The following is a 16,018-nucleotide window of genomic DNA, read 5'->3' as shown; positions in this document are numbered from 1 at the left end:
AAAGAAAGAAAGAAAGAAAGAAAGAAAGAAAGAAAGAAAGAAAGAAAAATCCTCTACTTATTATGAAACTTTTGGCTCTTCAATAGGTTTTACTTTTTCAACCTCATCTAAAGATCACAGTCCGCATGCAGGACTCTCCAAACCCTAGGATAAAGCCCACCAAAATAAGAAAATTGATAGTATGAAATGATTACTGTACTGCCTTTAGATTAGCTGAGAAATACTTTACTCAACTCCAAAGCTTTATTCCAAGAAGGATCTGGAAAATATTAGCCCTCATGGATTGCTTTGGATGCTGCAGATAGCTGAACATTTCAAAATGTTGTAGATGATACGATGTGAATTAGGTGCCATGTTAAAATCCTCTACCTCTGACCTAGACCATGAAGCCTGGAGGGAGACCCTCCCTGGACATCTGCTTATGCCCCTAAGTTTACAGAAAACACAGCTGAACCTGATGAAGCAGAAACTATCACGGGAAAAACAGAAACACGAAGAAACATTTTCATTGGGAGGCAAAAGAGAAAGCGGGAAGGGATGGCCCTAAGGCACTTCCATACCCCTACGCTGACCTCAGTTGGGCCTTGGGGCCAACTCACAGGGGAAAGAAACATTGGCTGTGCGGCTCAGCCAGCCTTTCCTGATCCACTCCAGCCCCCACCCCTTTGCCTAACCCTGATTCCACCTTCCCTCACACCCTGAGGTTTGAAAATGTTGACACACCAAGCTGAGTGAATCCCATGAACCCTGATACAAAAAAAGTATACAAGAGGCAGGATGTCATGCTGTTGCCCAAGCTGGAGCACCGTTATGTGATCATAGCTCACTGCAGCCTCCAACTTCTGGGCTCAAGTAATTCTCCTTTCTTAGCCTCCTGAGCAGCTAGGACTCCAGGGACTACAGGCATGTCTCATCATGCCTGGCTAATTTGTTTTTATTTTTTGCAGAAATGGGGTCTTGCTATGTTGTCCAGGCTGCTCTCAAACTCTTGGCCTCAAGTGATCCCCCCACCTGGATCTCCCAAAGAGTTGGGATTATAGGCACGAGCCATGCACCTGGTCTAAGACAGATATTCAGAATAAGAACTCACTGACTTCTAGAAGCATCCGTGTGTGGTCGCCCCTGCCCCACCCCAATTTAGTTGCTACAGCTCTGTGTTTGGGCAACAAGTGAGGTGGTTGTGGGTGAGAACTTTTCACCAGTGTTTTCTAAAGCGACCATAGGTTACAGGATGCTCCCAGCAGTAGCTTTCACAAGTAGTCAATGTCTCCTCCCGAAACTTTGGGGATATCAGGGTAACTTGCTAGGATAACCAAACTGTAACCAGTTTCTACTGTGAAAAAAACCCTCAGCCTTTTTGGGTCTTATCAGATGCTGAGACTAATGTGATAAAATTTTCAGGGTTTTGTTATATTTGGAGTGCATATCCAAGTTACAAACTGGTTATATTTCAGAAGGTTTTAGGCTAGATGTTTGGCACTCAGAATGCATTTCTCTTTAGAAATGATATTTTAAATGGTGCTTCAGTTCTCAAGCCAATCCACAAAAACCCAACTTAATCCTCAATCAGGCTTTGATGCTGTAAAAGTACGTATCTGTAAGAAAAATAACAATGTCCAGGACCACTGCCATATGAGTAACTTAAAAAATAGAAAAAAAATCCATTTGTTAAGTACATTACATTCAGCACTGATATTCACGTGGAAATAAGTTTAATTGAGGAAAATGAAGTATGTGGGAACTTGTCGGGATTCTCAAAGTGTATTTGGGAAGTTCTGAAGGCTTTAGAGTTAGTGGCAATGGTTCCCCGGAGTGGGTGACCTTGAAAATGCTTCTTAGGAAGTCTGGATTATTTTTCACAAGTTTCCCTAGAGATCTGTGAGGGGTTAGGAAGAGGTAATGAAGAAGAGAGTGTCTTTCCAGTGGGACGTGGACAACCTGAGAACACATAAGGAAGGGGGCCATTGACTACAAAGTGGATCTGAACACCACGGAAGGGGATTTTGCTGAAAGGAAATCAATGGAATGATTGAAGAGGAAAACATAGGAAGAAAATGGCAAATCCCTCAGCTTAGAAAGCTGGAGTGAGAGCTCCCCTCTGACAGGTCCATGGTGACCTGGGACATTTTGGAGGCTAGTCCAGTGGGGACTGGAGCATCTTCAGAAAGGGGGAAGGACTTGTAGACATGAACTGCTCATAGATGCAACTGTTTTATGAGACATTTACTACCTATATCACTCGTAAAAAGAAATGATAGAACCAAATAGTCAGGAATTGAACCTTAGTTCACTTCTCCAGTAAGTAAGATTGGATACTGAAATTGAATTCTTGCCTTTACAAATGTTATTTCTGCCTCCTCCCTGTTTATTTTCATAAGCCCATCCTCTCTCTGCTTCCTACTAAAAATAAAACTAGACAATTTTTTTAAAAAGAGATGGAGTCTTGCTTTGCTGCCCAAGCTGACCTCAAACTCTTGGCCTTAAGTGATCCTCCCACCTTGGCCTTCTGAGTAGCTACAGACACACATCACTGTGCCTGGCTATGGCACAGTCTTGTTTTTTTAAGAGCAATTCATTTTTATGCTAATTTGAATCTAAAATTGTTGTTAAAATAAAAAAATTTCTCAGATCTATTATGTTGAAGACAACAACAGGTAAGAGATTGTTTTTCACTAAAGACCAAGTCATATTTAAGACCAAGAAAAGATTATCTTTGCATTCTCTAGGAAAAATTAAATTGCCAAGTAAGTTAGTAACAACTTCACCAAAAAATTATTTATTGTTATAAGAGGAGAATAATTTTCAAGTACTCTCAGTTTGTTGCAGCCACTAATATATAAACTCTCTTGATTATCTGTTTGTTAAATGTCTATTAATAAAAGCTCTTTTAGACTCTCTGGAGCATTTATGAAGTACAGGTGAAAGTACTTTGAGAAACTGAAAGTAATAACATTTCAACTTCTCTATAAATTTAGAATTTCAAGAATTCACACGTTGCTATGATTAGTTATTTAAGGGAGATAGTACTTCATATTGTCTTTAAATCTTATATTTAATTTCCACAGATTGAAAGTTTTAGGAAAATGAATATAATTGAATTGCATTTTAAAAATTATTAGCCTCAGACAGAATTTTACTTCAAGTCTATACATTAAAGAATAAGTGGAGAGCGGGGAACACCAGGTGCTTAGTATATACTATTGCTCAGTTTTCAAGAATCTGTCAACATTTAAGACAAGTCATCTATTAGTACTATCCCAGTCACTGTATGCCCCAAAGAAACAAATAACTCACAATCAACATGGTGTATATTAAACAAGTTACATAATATATACAAACATATATAAATAGTGTCAGATATAAACTAAACATCACACTCAAAAAGAGTTAGAAGTTTCTGCAGAATCACGTGCTCAAAGAATCTATGACTGCAAGTACATGTTAAATGCAGTGCAGAATATGTAAAAGTTTTAATTATTTAAATGTTATACATTTGCATTTGCAGATGTTATTTTATAATAAGCTACTGTCCTTTAAGAATGTAAAATCATCTCAATGAAGAGCAAAGAGGAAATGAGAAAAAAAAAATCCAGGAAGGAAGTATTTTAAAGAGTCTCATGTAATACAAGTGGCCTTATTTATTATTTCCACATAAAGAAGGAGGCTGTTGACCTATAAGTCATTTACTAATGAACCCATGTTTAGCCTTCCTTTTGAATAGAAGGCATATTGGGTTGAAAAAGAATGGCTTTCATAATGAGCAATGACCCAGTGCCACTGGCTGAGGTAGGGGCAGACCTGCTGTGTCCTGGCTGGTGGCGTTGGTGTTGCGTGAAGCCTGCACTGCACCATTTCTAACAGAGACACTGTGTCCTGGTAGCTACCAGGAGAATGTTCGTTCTTACATGAAGCTCTATCCTGAGGACAATGTCTGACTACAAGATGTTTTTGTCTTTTGTTTTTCTTTATACAAATGTGGCATTTTCAAGGGCTTATGCTAATTCATATCTTTCTTTCGCAAGAAGGACATTAGAGCCAAATTTGGATTTTAATCTAGTTGGGATCAGATGAAATTCAGGCCCCACAGACTGGCATCATGTACAGGAGGCGGGAGCTTGTAGAGAGGCAGAATCTCAGGTCCAACCCCAGACCCTGCATTGTAACAGCCAGGTGATTCTGATGCAGTTTGAAAAGCACTGCTCTGGGCTTTAAGCGTCAACTAAAGAATAGGGTCCAGAACATTCCATCCTCGGAGTTCTCATGGCCCTTGGCAAATTATCACAGTTCACCACTTGCTATGGGTTGCAGCTGGAAGAGCCTCTTTTGGCAAAGATCCTTATGAAATTTGGCAAGAGACCAAAAAGACTTTAAAAATAGCATTTTATACTAATTCTCCCACACTTGACATGTCTATTTATGATTTTGGCTTGGGTGTGCTGCTAATGGAGCCAAAAATAAAAGGTGACTATTAAAATGAGTGAAATAAATAACAAGTCCCAATGAGCAATAAAACTAAAATAAATTTAAGTTGTTTTAGGAGTGATATTTTAAATTAGGCTTGATGTTTTAACTATAAAACGAAAAGGTCTGATCAATGATCATTGAAGCAACTTAAAATGATTTCACTCTTCTCTTTTAAACAAGCCCAGTTTGTATTTTTTCCACGTTATAAAAATAACATGAACAAAGCCACTGATTAGACCAGACTCCTACCTTTAGATCCTGTGGATTGATATCAGGATTTGTTTGACACTGCAGAGGTCCCAGAGTTTGAATGTGGAAAATATAGAGAAGAAATTCATCCCGGGCAGAGAAAGGCCAGCCCACCTCCAGGATGGTGTCACTGATCGTACTTGGTCCAATATTGTGCAGCTGTAAACAAGTAACATGTTATATAATGACACAACCGAAGGCAGGGAGATGAAATCAGACTCCATATACTCTACACCCATTTTAAAAAGCATATATTGTTGGTTTTAAGTCATCTGGACTATGACTGTGGAAAATAAGAAAATTCAGTCTATATGGCAAGAAACACTGAAAACATTGTGAACTGGTGTTTAGAGAAAACTCTTCAATCCATGAAGCTCTAAGAATGGATTTCCTCAGTGAAGACCATACTAACCTTGTCTGATAATTGTGATGCTGTCTTTAAATTTATGTTAATTTAATCATACAACTAGAAATTTTAATTTTGATTATATGCCTCAAAACACAATGACTCCTTCTTTACATTGAAATCTGCTTCCGCTTTCTTGACTACTGACTGTCAATTGCAACCATATGTGATGCACTCTCTTTCACCCTCTAGAAGAATGTCCATCCATCAAGCACCAAGGCAGGCCCATGATCACCACAGTTCATTCCAAGTGTGCATTTCAAAGCTGAGCTCCTTCTGTTTCCATCGGCAAATCTCAAGGCAAGAAAGGCTACATCTCATAAAGAGATGAACATTTTTTAACATATAAATCCTGTACTTGGAGGACACAAAAGTGTTTGCCCAGAACACTAAGTGCATTTACATTTATTACGGTTTTTTAAAATTTACTTTAAAGACAGAAGGGATCTTCTGTCTTTTTTCTCAAAGTTCTGAAAATTTCAGTGATCTACAAAATAATGGATAATTGCTTTTGCTTACTAGATGGCCTATTTAATTTACCTTATCAAAGAAGCATGGCAACCATTGATATAGTATATTTTGAGTCATGAAATTAGCAATGTATGAAATATTTGATGATTTCTTTTAGCATTACCAGTAATTACCCTAAACTTTTATAATCCATTTATGCTAAGATTTGAGGCAGGACTGGCCCTGAGAATGATTGAGTCTGAATATATTTTCAAACTTTAAAGTTTCACCATTCTTGAGCAGAAACCAGCACACACAGCTTTATTAAATGATTTGACAGCTTCTTTTTTTCTTTTTTCCAGTGAGATTCTTAATCAGAGTGGCTTTGGAGACTGTGTTATCCTTTTGCTATCAAAAGAGCTTAAGACAAAGCTTTGATCCAGCTTTGGACAAGGCTCCTGAATCAGAGCCTCAGGTTGGGCAGATGATCGAGGTTTTCATGCTGATGCTGCCCAGGAGTTGAGGCATCTTCCCTAAGTTTGTAAACAGTTCATCAGTTTTGAAAAGGCTTTACTGTTAATCTTAGGGGATGTTATTCATGTGCCTTGTAGCCTGAGATGAAAGTCATAGTCAGAATTACAAGATTAAAGGCATGAGTTACATAGGGAAGGAACAGAAGGCATGAATCTAGAAGGAACCTCAAACAGAATGCCTTGGAACATGGTTTTAGCAAAATTCTATACCTGGTCCCTTGAAAACAAATAGAAATAACTACTCTTGACTTTATTAAAAAAAAAAAAACAGAGCAAAATAAAACAAAAACCTGAAAAACTACTAAACTAACCTTTTGCTATATGTTGGTTTCTTTTTAAAAAATATATTTATTTTTATTTATTTTTTTATTTTTGAGATTGGGCCTTATTATGTTGGCCAGGCTGGTCTTGAACTTCTGGCCTCAAGTGCTTCTCCTGCCTCAGACTCCCAAAGTGCAGGGATTACAGGCTTGGGCCACTGTGCCCAGCCATATATGTTGGTTTCTAACTGGAAAAAAATTAAATGTTTCAGGCGATGGGTCAACAGACCTTCTCCCTGTTTACAACGTAATGCCTCAAATGGGAAAAGAACATCACCTCCTTCTTATGCATCACTAGTTCACTTGTGAAAAATATTTTACTAATCAACAAACTATTTAAAATCTCAGAATAGGATATTCATTTCTAATTTGGGTTCTTTGGATGAAAAGTAAAATTGTTTTTATCTATTTACCATCTACCCATCTCATATATTATATGTGCCTTTATTATTTTTTTTTTAGCACAATAGTGAATAGTTCATAACATTTTCTGACTGGTACCTTCTAGTTGGTGACCTGCAGTTTAAAAGATGGGTGGGTTGGCCGGGTGTGGTGGCTCATGCCTATAATTCTAGCACTTTGGGAGGCCGAGGTGGGCAGATGATCAGATCAGGTATTCGAGACCAGCCTGACCAACATGGTGAAACCCTGTGTCTACTAAAAATTCAAAAATTAGCCGGGCATGGTGGTGCGTGCCTATAGTGCCAGCTGCTCGGGAGGCTGAGGCTGGAGAATCGCTTGAACCTGGGAGGCGGAGTTTGCAGTGAGCCAAAATCTTGCCACTGCTCTCCAGCCTGGGTGACAGAGTGAGACTCTGTCTCAAAAAAAAAAAAAGGGTAGGTTTTAAGAATATCTCAAAATGTAGGACAAAATGAAATAATGTAGGAAGCTAGCCATTTTTATGTCTAGGTTGTCCAAATATTAAAAAGGAAATAATTTAAAATGATACAACAACAACAGTAACAAGATAAAGTGTTTTCAGCCTGTAATGGCTCTCATGCTAAGGAACAAGTGATTATATCCAGGATTACTCAACAGAACACCCCATCACACCCCACTGCAGTATAATAGCATAACAGCAAGAACCTACACAGTATATACAGCTCAGAACTTGGGCTGATGGCTTTTAAAATGCTATGTACTGCAGTCCTAGCACTGTGAGGGGCTCAGGTGGGTGGATTGCTTGAGCTCAGGAGTTTGAGACTAGCTTGGACAACATAGCGAAACCCCATCTCTAGAAAAAATAAAAATTAGCCAAGTGTGGTGGTGTGCACCTGTGGTCCCAGCTACTCAGGTAGCTGGGATGGAGGAATTGCTTGAGCCCAGAAGGTCGAGGCTGCAGTGAGCTGTGATTGCACCACTGCACTCCAGCCTAGGAGACACAATGAGACCCTGTCTCAACAACAAAAAAGAAAAAAAAAAAGGGCTGGCATGGTGGCTCATGCCTGTAATCCCAGCACTTTGAGAGGCCAAGATGGGCAGATCACCTGAGGTCGGGAGTTCAAGGCCAGCCTGACCAACATGGAGAAATCCTGTCTCTACTAAAAATACAAAATTAGCTGGGCATGGTGGTGCATGCCTATAATCCCAGCTACTCGGGAGGCTGAGGCAGGAGAATCACTTGAACTTGGGAGGTAGAGGTTTGGATGAGTGAAACTCCATCTCAAATAATAATAAATAATAATAATGCTACATAGAATTTGTTTGCACAGAGCTTAAGAATAAACCCCTAACACAACTTTAACACAGACAATAGGTACCTCATAAATATGTTCCACCAATGGTCCAACCTCCTCCTCTTGGCGGGGTTCTTCTTCTGGTTCCCAGTTGTGAATGGGCAGAACAATCTGTGGAGGGTGTGACACTCTGAAACATGAAATGTCCTGTTAATTGTTGGCAGTGGCCCAGGTAAAGAATGTTTCACTAGTGGACAGTACACTAACAGCAGCAGAAGAAAGTGTCTTTCAATTCATTTGAGTAGATATTGCCTACAGGGAAAAATGTTGAAAGTGATGTCCAGCAGAATGATGACAGCGATGGTGAAGGATCTGAAACTGCTACTGTAGGCTCGCCAGCCCAGAGGGCGACTATTTCATAGCATCTCATCTCGTGGGCACTAAAAAGGAGTGGAGAGTGTTCCTGAGTTGAGATGAATAACCAAAACTATGCATATACAAATGTATACATCCATCTATTTTGCTTGTGAGAATGTGTGTGTGTGTTTGTGTGTGTGTGTGTGTGTGTGTGTGTGTGTGTGTGTATTTAACCCCTACTTTCAGCCATATCAAGAAATGGGACTCTTGGCCAGGTAATCCCAGCACTTTGGGAGGCTGAGGTGGGCTGATCACGAGGTCAGGAGTTTAAGACCAGCCTGGCCAACATGGTGAAACCCCATCTCTACTAGTAATACAAAAAATAGCTGGGCATGGTGGTGCCCACCTGTAATCTCAGCTACTTGGGAGCCTGAGGCAGGAGAATCATTTGAATCTGGGAGGCAGAAGTTGCAGTGAGCCAAGATTGTGCCATTGCACTACAGTCTGGGAGACAGGAAGAGAATCTATCTCCACAAACACACAAACACACACACACAAAAAAAAAAAAAAAAGAAAGAAAAGACGACTTTTTTTGCAAAAAAAAAAAAAAAATCTAGGATGCTGTGTGTTGTGTTAAATGTCCAGTTATGAAGAAATACAGTTTCTGGTTGAAGATATCAGAGTAGAAAAGCGGCCATTAAACATTCCTCCTTCCTATATTTCTTTGGCTTCCTGGGAAAGCCAGGCCCAGAGCCAGAACAAAATAAAGTGTGATTGAGTTATGGAGTGGTCTTCCAGATATCTCAAGTGTGAGAGAGACACAGAGAGCTAAATGGTGTAATCATGAAAGTAGGATGTTAACTCAACATAGGATTATTTTTTCCTGCAACTTACACCTAGAAAATGAACATTGGATAAGTGACATACAATACATGGCATTATTCCAAAAAAATCTGATTACAAACTAAATTGTTATTTTTATAAAATCTTAAGAAGCATACTCCTAAAAACAAACCAATGTTTTCTAGCAGTTTTTAGGTAAAAGGTAGCTCTAAAAGAATTCCTAGACTTTTAACTAAGAGTAACTTCAGCTGAAAACATCTCTTTTGGCGATCAGATGTCATAGTACCCCTTTAAAGGTATCCAATAATTAACATGGCCTCTGGCAACTTCAAATGTTAGCAAAATTTATTGGGTTATATTCTGACCCTAAGGCAAGCAATTTAATTTCTGTGTATCTCTCTTTCTTCATCTGGAAAATTATGATAAACTCTTTGGTTTGTGTACCACAAATGATTGGAAAACATCTCGAATTCTTTTTGGTCAAAGTTAATTTGGCTGCATTGTTTTCTAGGAATGAGCACATTTTAAAAACAGACAACCCACAGAAATGTTGCTAAATTGCATAACTTTTCATATATATCCTTACTGTGCAACTGTTAAATAAGTACGGGGCATGACGTTGCTGGGCTGATACCACAAGCATTTCTACCTTTTTACTGATTTCTCATTATGCTATGCTTCATTTTCTGTATTGGTTTGATTAAATCATGACAGACTGCTTTCATCAGAGAGAAGCCCAGAGAGCCTGGATTTCTATTCCTGTCTTGACAATCTCACCACCCAAACCTCTACTTTGCTCTCAGCTTGGCACAATGAAGAGTTGAGTTCATGTTCAATATCCATTATCCATTGTAAGGATCTAGGGAAACTTTATTTATTTATTTATTTATTTATTTATTTTTGAGACAAAGTCTTGCTCTGTCTCCAGGCTGGAGTGCAGTGGCGAGATCTCGGCTCACTGCAACCTCCGCCTCCTGGGTTCAAGCGATTCTCCTGCCTCAGCCTCCTGAGTAGCTGGGACTACAGGTGCACATCACCACACCCATTAATTTTTGTATTTTTAGTAGAGATGAGATTTCACCATGTTGGCCAGGATGCTCTCAATCTCTTGACCTTGTGATTCTTTTGCCTCAGCCTCCCAAAGTGCTGGAATTACAGGCGTGAGCCACCGCTCCCGGCCGAAACTTTTATTTGTATTTTTTTTTTTTTTTTTTTTGCACAGAGAACAATACAGCACATAAGCTGAACACATTTTCTCTGCAAATTTTTGTTTTTATGGTCATCAATGCATAGGACTGGCCATAAATTCCCTAGGGTCATAGAATCTTATGTATTTAGACCTTGACCAGTACTATGGTGATGATATGGTCAAAAACCCTCATTTTATACATGAAAAGAGGACTGTTGAACAGAGAAGCAGAGGGTTAGTTGCAGGTGAGATCCAGAAGTCAGATTTCCTAAGTACCACCTACTCTACTTCTAATATAAAATGCACCATGGGGGAATCCTAAGCCACAGTGGTATTTAGTGAATAAAACTTAATGAAGAAAAATATAATCTATTAAAACATCATGTAAAAATCATTTAAAAAGCATGGCTCACAAAACTCAGTTATTTACCCATTCAAGACTACTTTAATCCAGGGAAACCATGGTAAAGAATGATTTTATAAAGAGCTCAACTAAATCAGTGAAACAATGTTCATGGCTTTCAAAGTGAATTTTTTAGAAAGAAGGAAGAAATCAAGCAAGGAATACAGAATATATTGAACTAATTTGCCTAGGATGAACAGCCAGTGTGGTAATCTTACGACCCTGACTGCATAACCCTCCATCCTAAGAAGGAAGACAGAAGGTTATCCCATTGAGACCCCCAGATAAGAAGATGACTGGGGAACTATTAATGGTAACAACAGACACGAGAAGTGAATTTTGGAAGAAGCATGAAATTAGTTTTTTTTTTTAATTAAACCTTATTTTGAGATAATTGTAGATTCATATGTAGTTGTAAGAAATAATGTGAAGAGATTCCATGTACCATTTAGCAGTTCACCCAATAGTAACAGCTTGCAAAACCAAAATGTGATGTTGTATATAATATCACAACTAAAATATTGACATTGACATAGTAAAGAAAACTTCTTTTACCACAAAGATCACCTTTTATAGGAACATCCAATTCCCTCTGTCCCTATCTCCTCCATATCTCCTGGCAACCACTAATCTGTTCCTCATTTATATAATTCTGTCATTTCAAGAATGTTATATCATACAGGATGCAGTCTTTTGGGATTGGCTTTTTTGACTCTGCATATGTCTCTGAAGGTCCATCTGTCTGTCAATTGTTCATTACTGTTTATTGTTGAGTGATATTCTATTGGATGGATATACCACAATTTGTTTAACTGCCAACCCATCAAAGGACATTTGGGCTGTTTGCAGTTTTTGGCCACTATTAACAAAGCTGCTATAGAGATTTATGTATGGATTCTTGCATGAACCTAAGTCTTCATTTCTCTAAAATAAAGGAATTAAGTTTTCAGTAATTTGAAGTTTATGCATAATCAGGAAATTCAAATCTGAGGATTTAGTAGTATGTTGTGAATCCTATTTCAAATCCTTGTTTTCAAACCCTATCATTCCCAAACCGCAAACCCTGCCATGTATTGTATGAAACAGTATTGACTCCACCTGCTGTGGACAGTATCCTAAGCAGACCCTGGCTGTTCATGTTTGTGATCTCTCTTAGTACATACCTATTCAATCCTGATTATTTTACAAAATCTGCAATCTTATTACTCTTCATAAGCTCAGTATATGTGGTGCTGTCTCTTATGGCCAAGTTTACTTCTTATAGACATGTGCTAAACTGATCCTCTGTACCACAAAATGCATGCAAATCTGCTTAAAGATGATGTTATCTAGCTTTGAAAGAAATGAAACAATTATCAGTATTTTTTCCCACTCAAATAAATAAATCCATTTTGTTTATTTTTTAATTATAAAAAACCAGTAGATAAAAACTGCTTAAAAAAAAAAAGGTGGAAAGAAAAAGGAAATTTCCGGGAGATTCAATGGAAGATTTTCAACAGAGTAGCTGTTTGTTCTTTGAAGTACTAAACATTGAAACCAACGTTTTGCTGCATACTTGCAGGAAAGAGTTTTACTATGTAAATGGCTAAAAAGAATTTTAACACAGTCTTACAGAATAAACTGTGGTCAATTGTTGGACATTGATCTAGCTATTAAAGTAACTACATTCATATGAGAAACTAAATTTTAATAATCTGTTTTGATTATTGGCAAAAGTGGATAGAAATTTTCTTCTTTTTTAACTGCAAGTAATGACAGTAATATTGAAAATATTAATCTCATAAAATGGATATTGAGAATAAAGACAGTTATACTCAACTATTAGCTGTCTTGGATTTAGTTATGGCCTAACAAATGGAAACATTTCCCAGTCTTAAATTTATTTTGGAATTAAGAAACAATTTCAACTTATTTTTGGCTAGAAAAACTAAGATACATTAAGCTTAAAGGAGACAAAAGTTAATATACATTAATTGTAAAGTTTGAAAAGATATAAAAATAAGAGAGTAAAAAATAATGTTTGGTTTTTTTTTCCGCGGATTTTAAAAAATAGCATTTTTCTCATCAAGAGAGATACGAGAATGAAATTTGAAGTCAACAAAATAAAACATCTAGATTAGCTCCAAATATCTGTAAATCAAACAAGTCACTTCCCATGAATCAACTCATGACTAAGGAAGAAATCACAAAGAAAACTAGAAAATGTTTTCAGCTGAGTTATAATGAAAACCCAACATATCAACATTTTGGTATGCTGCTAAATTTATAGCACTAAATGCTTATATACAAAAAAAACTCTCCAATCAATCATACAATTCTCCATAGAGGAACTAGAAATGGGAGGGAAAATCAAATCCAAAGAAAGCACAAGAAAGGATAACAAGAAAAGCTGAAACCAATAAAATAGAAAAAAATTTAAAGAAAACAAAGAAAAGTTTTTAATTAAAAAAAAAAAACAATTTTTTTGGAAAGATCATGAAACTCCAGACAGACTGATGAGAAAAAATTTTAAAAAAGAAGGGGAAAAAAGGAGAAAATATAAACTACCAATGTGAAGAATGATGGAGAAGGCATCACTAGAAATCCTACAGCTGTTAAAAGGACAATCAGAAAACATTATGAGCAACTTTATCCCAATACATGTAACAACTTAGATGAAACAGATAAATTCCTTTAATAAGAAACTACCAAAGCCCATTCAAATAGAAATAGATATTATAAATAGCCTTACACGTAAGAATTAAATTGAGTTCTTAAAAACCGTTCTACCAAAAAATCCCCCTAAAATCCTCTGGACTCAGAAGGTTTCATTGAATTTTATAAAACATTTAAGGAATAAACAATACCAATTCTACACAAATTATTCCAGATAATAAAGCAGATGAAGGAATACTTCCAACTGATCTTATGGAGCTAGCATTCACCTGATACCTAAACCAGAAAAAGATATCGCAAGAAAAGAAAACTACAGATCAGTACTTCTCACAAATATAGATGTAAAAGTCACTAACAAAATTTAAGCAAGTTGAATCCAAGAATATCTAGAAAGGATAATCATCAGGACTAAATGTGATTCTTCTCCAGAATGCAAGTTTGGTTTAAAATTAAAAAAAAAAATTAATCAGTTCACCACTTTAATGGATAAAAAAGGAAAACAATTTAACCATCTTCATATATGCAGAAAAACCATTTGAAAAAAATTTAAACATACATTCATGTTAAAAATTCTCAAGAAAAGTAGAAATAAGAGGGAACATCCTCAACTTGATAAATGGTGTCTACAAAAATCCCTCAAGTTGGCATCAAAGTTAATAGTAAAAGGCTAAATGGTTGTTCAAGACCAGCTTGTCCAACATGAGGAAACTCTGTCTCTACTAAAAATACAGAAATCAGCTGAGCGTGGTGGCACATGCCTGTAATCCCAGCTACTCAAGAGGCTGAGGCACAAGAATCTCTTGAACCTAGGAGATGGAGGTTGCAGTGTGCCAATATCGTGTCACTGCATTCCAGCCTGGGTGACAGAGTGAGACCCAGTCTCAAAATAAAATAAGTTATAGTATAGTTTTACAATGTAACACTCAGGCAATTGACATGAATGAATTACAGGTACATGCACCAAAATGAATCTCAAAAAACACTGGTTTGAATGGGAAAAAAAATCAGATATATACATAAAATATGATTTTATGTAGATAAGGTTCAAAATACTATCTCCCAGGCAGGATAGCATGATCATTTATGAGCATGAGCTCTGGGAGACAGTTGCCTATATTTACATTCTGACATTTTCTAGTTTAATCTTCAACTCCTTGTGCCGCAATTCCCTTATCTGTACAAGGAGGACACTAGTTCATTTTAAGATGTATCAACCTGGGGTGGCACCCAGAAAGGAACAGTAAATGTTAGACATTGCTATTATTGTCTAATCCGGTAGGGGGCGCCCCAGCGGCACCAGGACAGCGGGGCAGGCCCCACGGCGACAGTGGCTCTGCCTGCAGAAATCCCAGCTGTCATCACGGAAGCTTGTAAACCACCGTGGAACAGGAGGGGAACCAGGATTCTGGAACCCCAGTGACAATTTGGTCCAAAATACCAGTTGACATTTTTAGTCAAGTCCATGATTGTTCTGAAAAACCAGAATCATAAGAAAAAAATAAATGAAGTCCAACTTCAAGCAAGATAAGAACTACACACAAGCCATTTCTGATTTCTTTTTCCCCAAGGCATGGATTTTGCAGCTGGTAGTCATTTCCTTGACCCTTTTCCCCCTGTCTCTCAATTGATTGTTTATTGGCACCTTCCTCAAATAATAGGACCAAAGGAAAAAGATATAAAATAGAGATTCAATTGACCCTTGCATCTGAGAGTTAGTCATTTATTAAACTCCAGATGTGGCATGGTAGGGCTAAAAGGTCATCATGCTAAAATAATTATTGGAGAATTGAGATTTTTTTTCAGGTAATCACATGGTGGTCTATTTTATCTGGCTTCTTATCAACTGGTTTTTATAGGTTGATTACTGAACTGTCAATTTGGGGAATAAAGTGATTTTTTTTTTTTTTTTTGAGATGTAGTTTCACTCTTGTCATCCAGGCTGGCATGATCTTGGCTCACTGCAACCTCTGCCTCCTGGGTTCAGGTGATTCTCCTGCCTCAGCCTCCCGAGTAGCTAGGATTACAGGTGCCCGCCACCATGCCCAGCTAAGTTTTGTATTTTAGTAGACACGGGGTTTCATCATGTTCTGCAGGCTGGTCTTGAACTCCTGGCTCTCAGGTGATCTGCCTGCTTTGGCCTCCCAAATTGCTGAGATTACAGGCGTGAGCCACTGCACCCAGCATAAAGTGATTTCTTGTGTTGATATATTTGGAGTTATTATTTAAGGTTTAATCTACTTTCCAATGGAAGGCTAATAATGATCAGTAGAAAAGAGTGAAAATTAACATCCAAAATGAACTGTGATCTCTAATGCATTGCGAAAATTCCACATTGTTTTCACTAGCATTTTTTTTTTTTTTTTTTTTTGAGTTGGAGTTTCGCTCTTGTTACCCAGGCTGGAGTGCAATGGCATGATCTCGGCTCACCGCAACCTCTGCCTCCTGGGTTCAGGCAATTCTCCTGCCTCAGCCT

The 16,018-nt window shown here is 37.7% G+C and overlaps 1 protein-coding gene across 1 annotated transcript in view; it reads right to left on the bottom strand.

The window, feature by feature from the left end:
* Positions 1-16,018, bottom strand: part of ITGA8 (integrin subunit alpha 8) — a 190,721-nt gene that overhangs the window by 49,087 nt on the left and 125,616 nt on the right. The window contains exons 24-25 of the mRNA XM_032243982.1: positions 8,183-8,288; positions 4,714-4,872 (exon numbers count right to left, since the gene is read on the bottom strand). Coding sequence (XP_032099873.1) covers positions 4,714-4,872; positions 8,183-8,288 — 265 coding nt within the window. The remainder of the gene's footprint in view (positions 1-4,713; positions 4,873-8,182; positions 8,289-16,018) is intronic.

This window comes from Sapajus apella, unplaced genomic scaffold, assembly GCF_009761245.1.
Source record: "Sapajus apella isolate SASKATOON/1434 unplaced genomic scaffold, GSC_monkey_1.0 scaffold53, whole genome shotgun sequence".
In the NCBI taxonomy this organism is placed as follows: domain Eukaryota; kingdom Metazoa; phylum Chordata; class Mammalia; order Primates; family Cebidae; genus Sapajus; species Sapajus apella.
The sequence above is the reverse complement of the archived record's forward strand: the minus strand, read 5'-3'. Positions and strand labels throughout refer to the sequence as shown.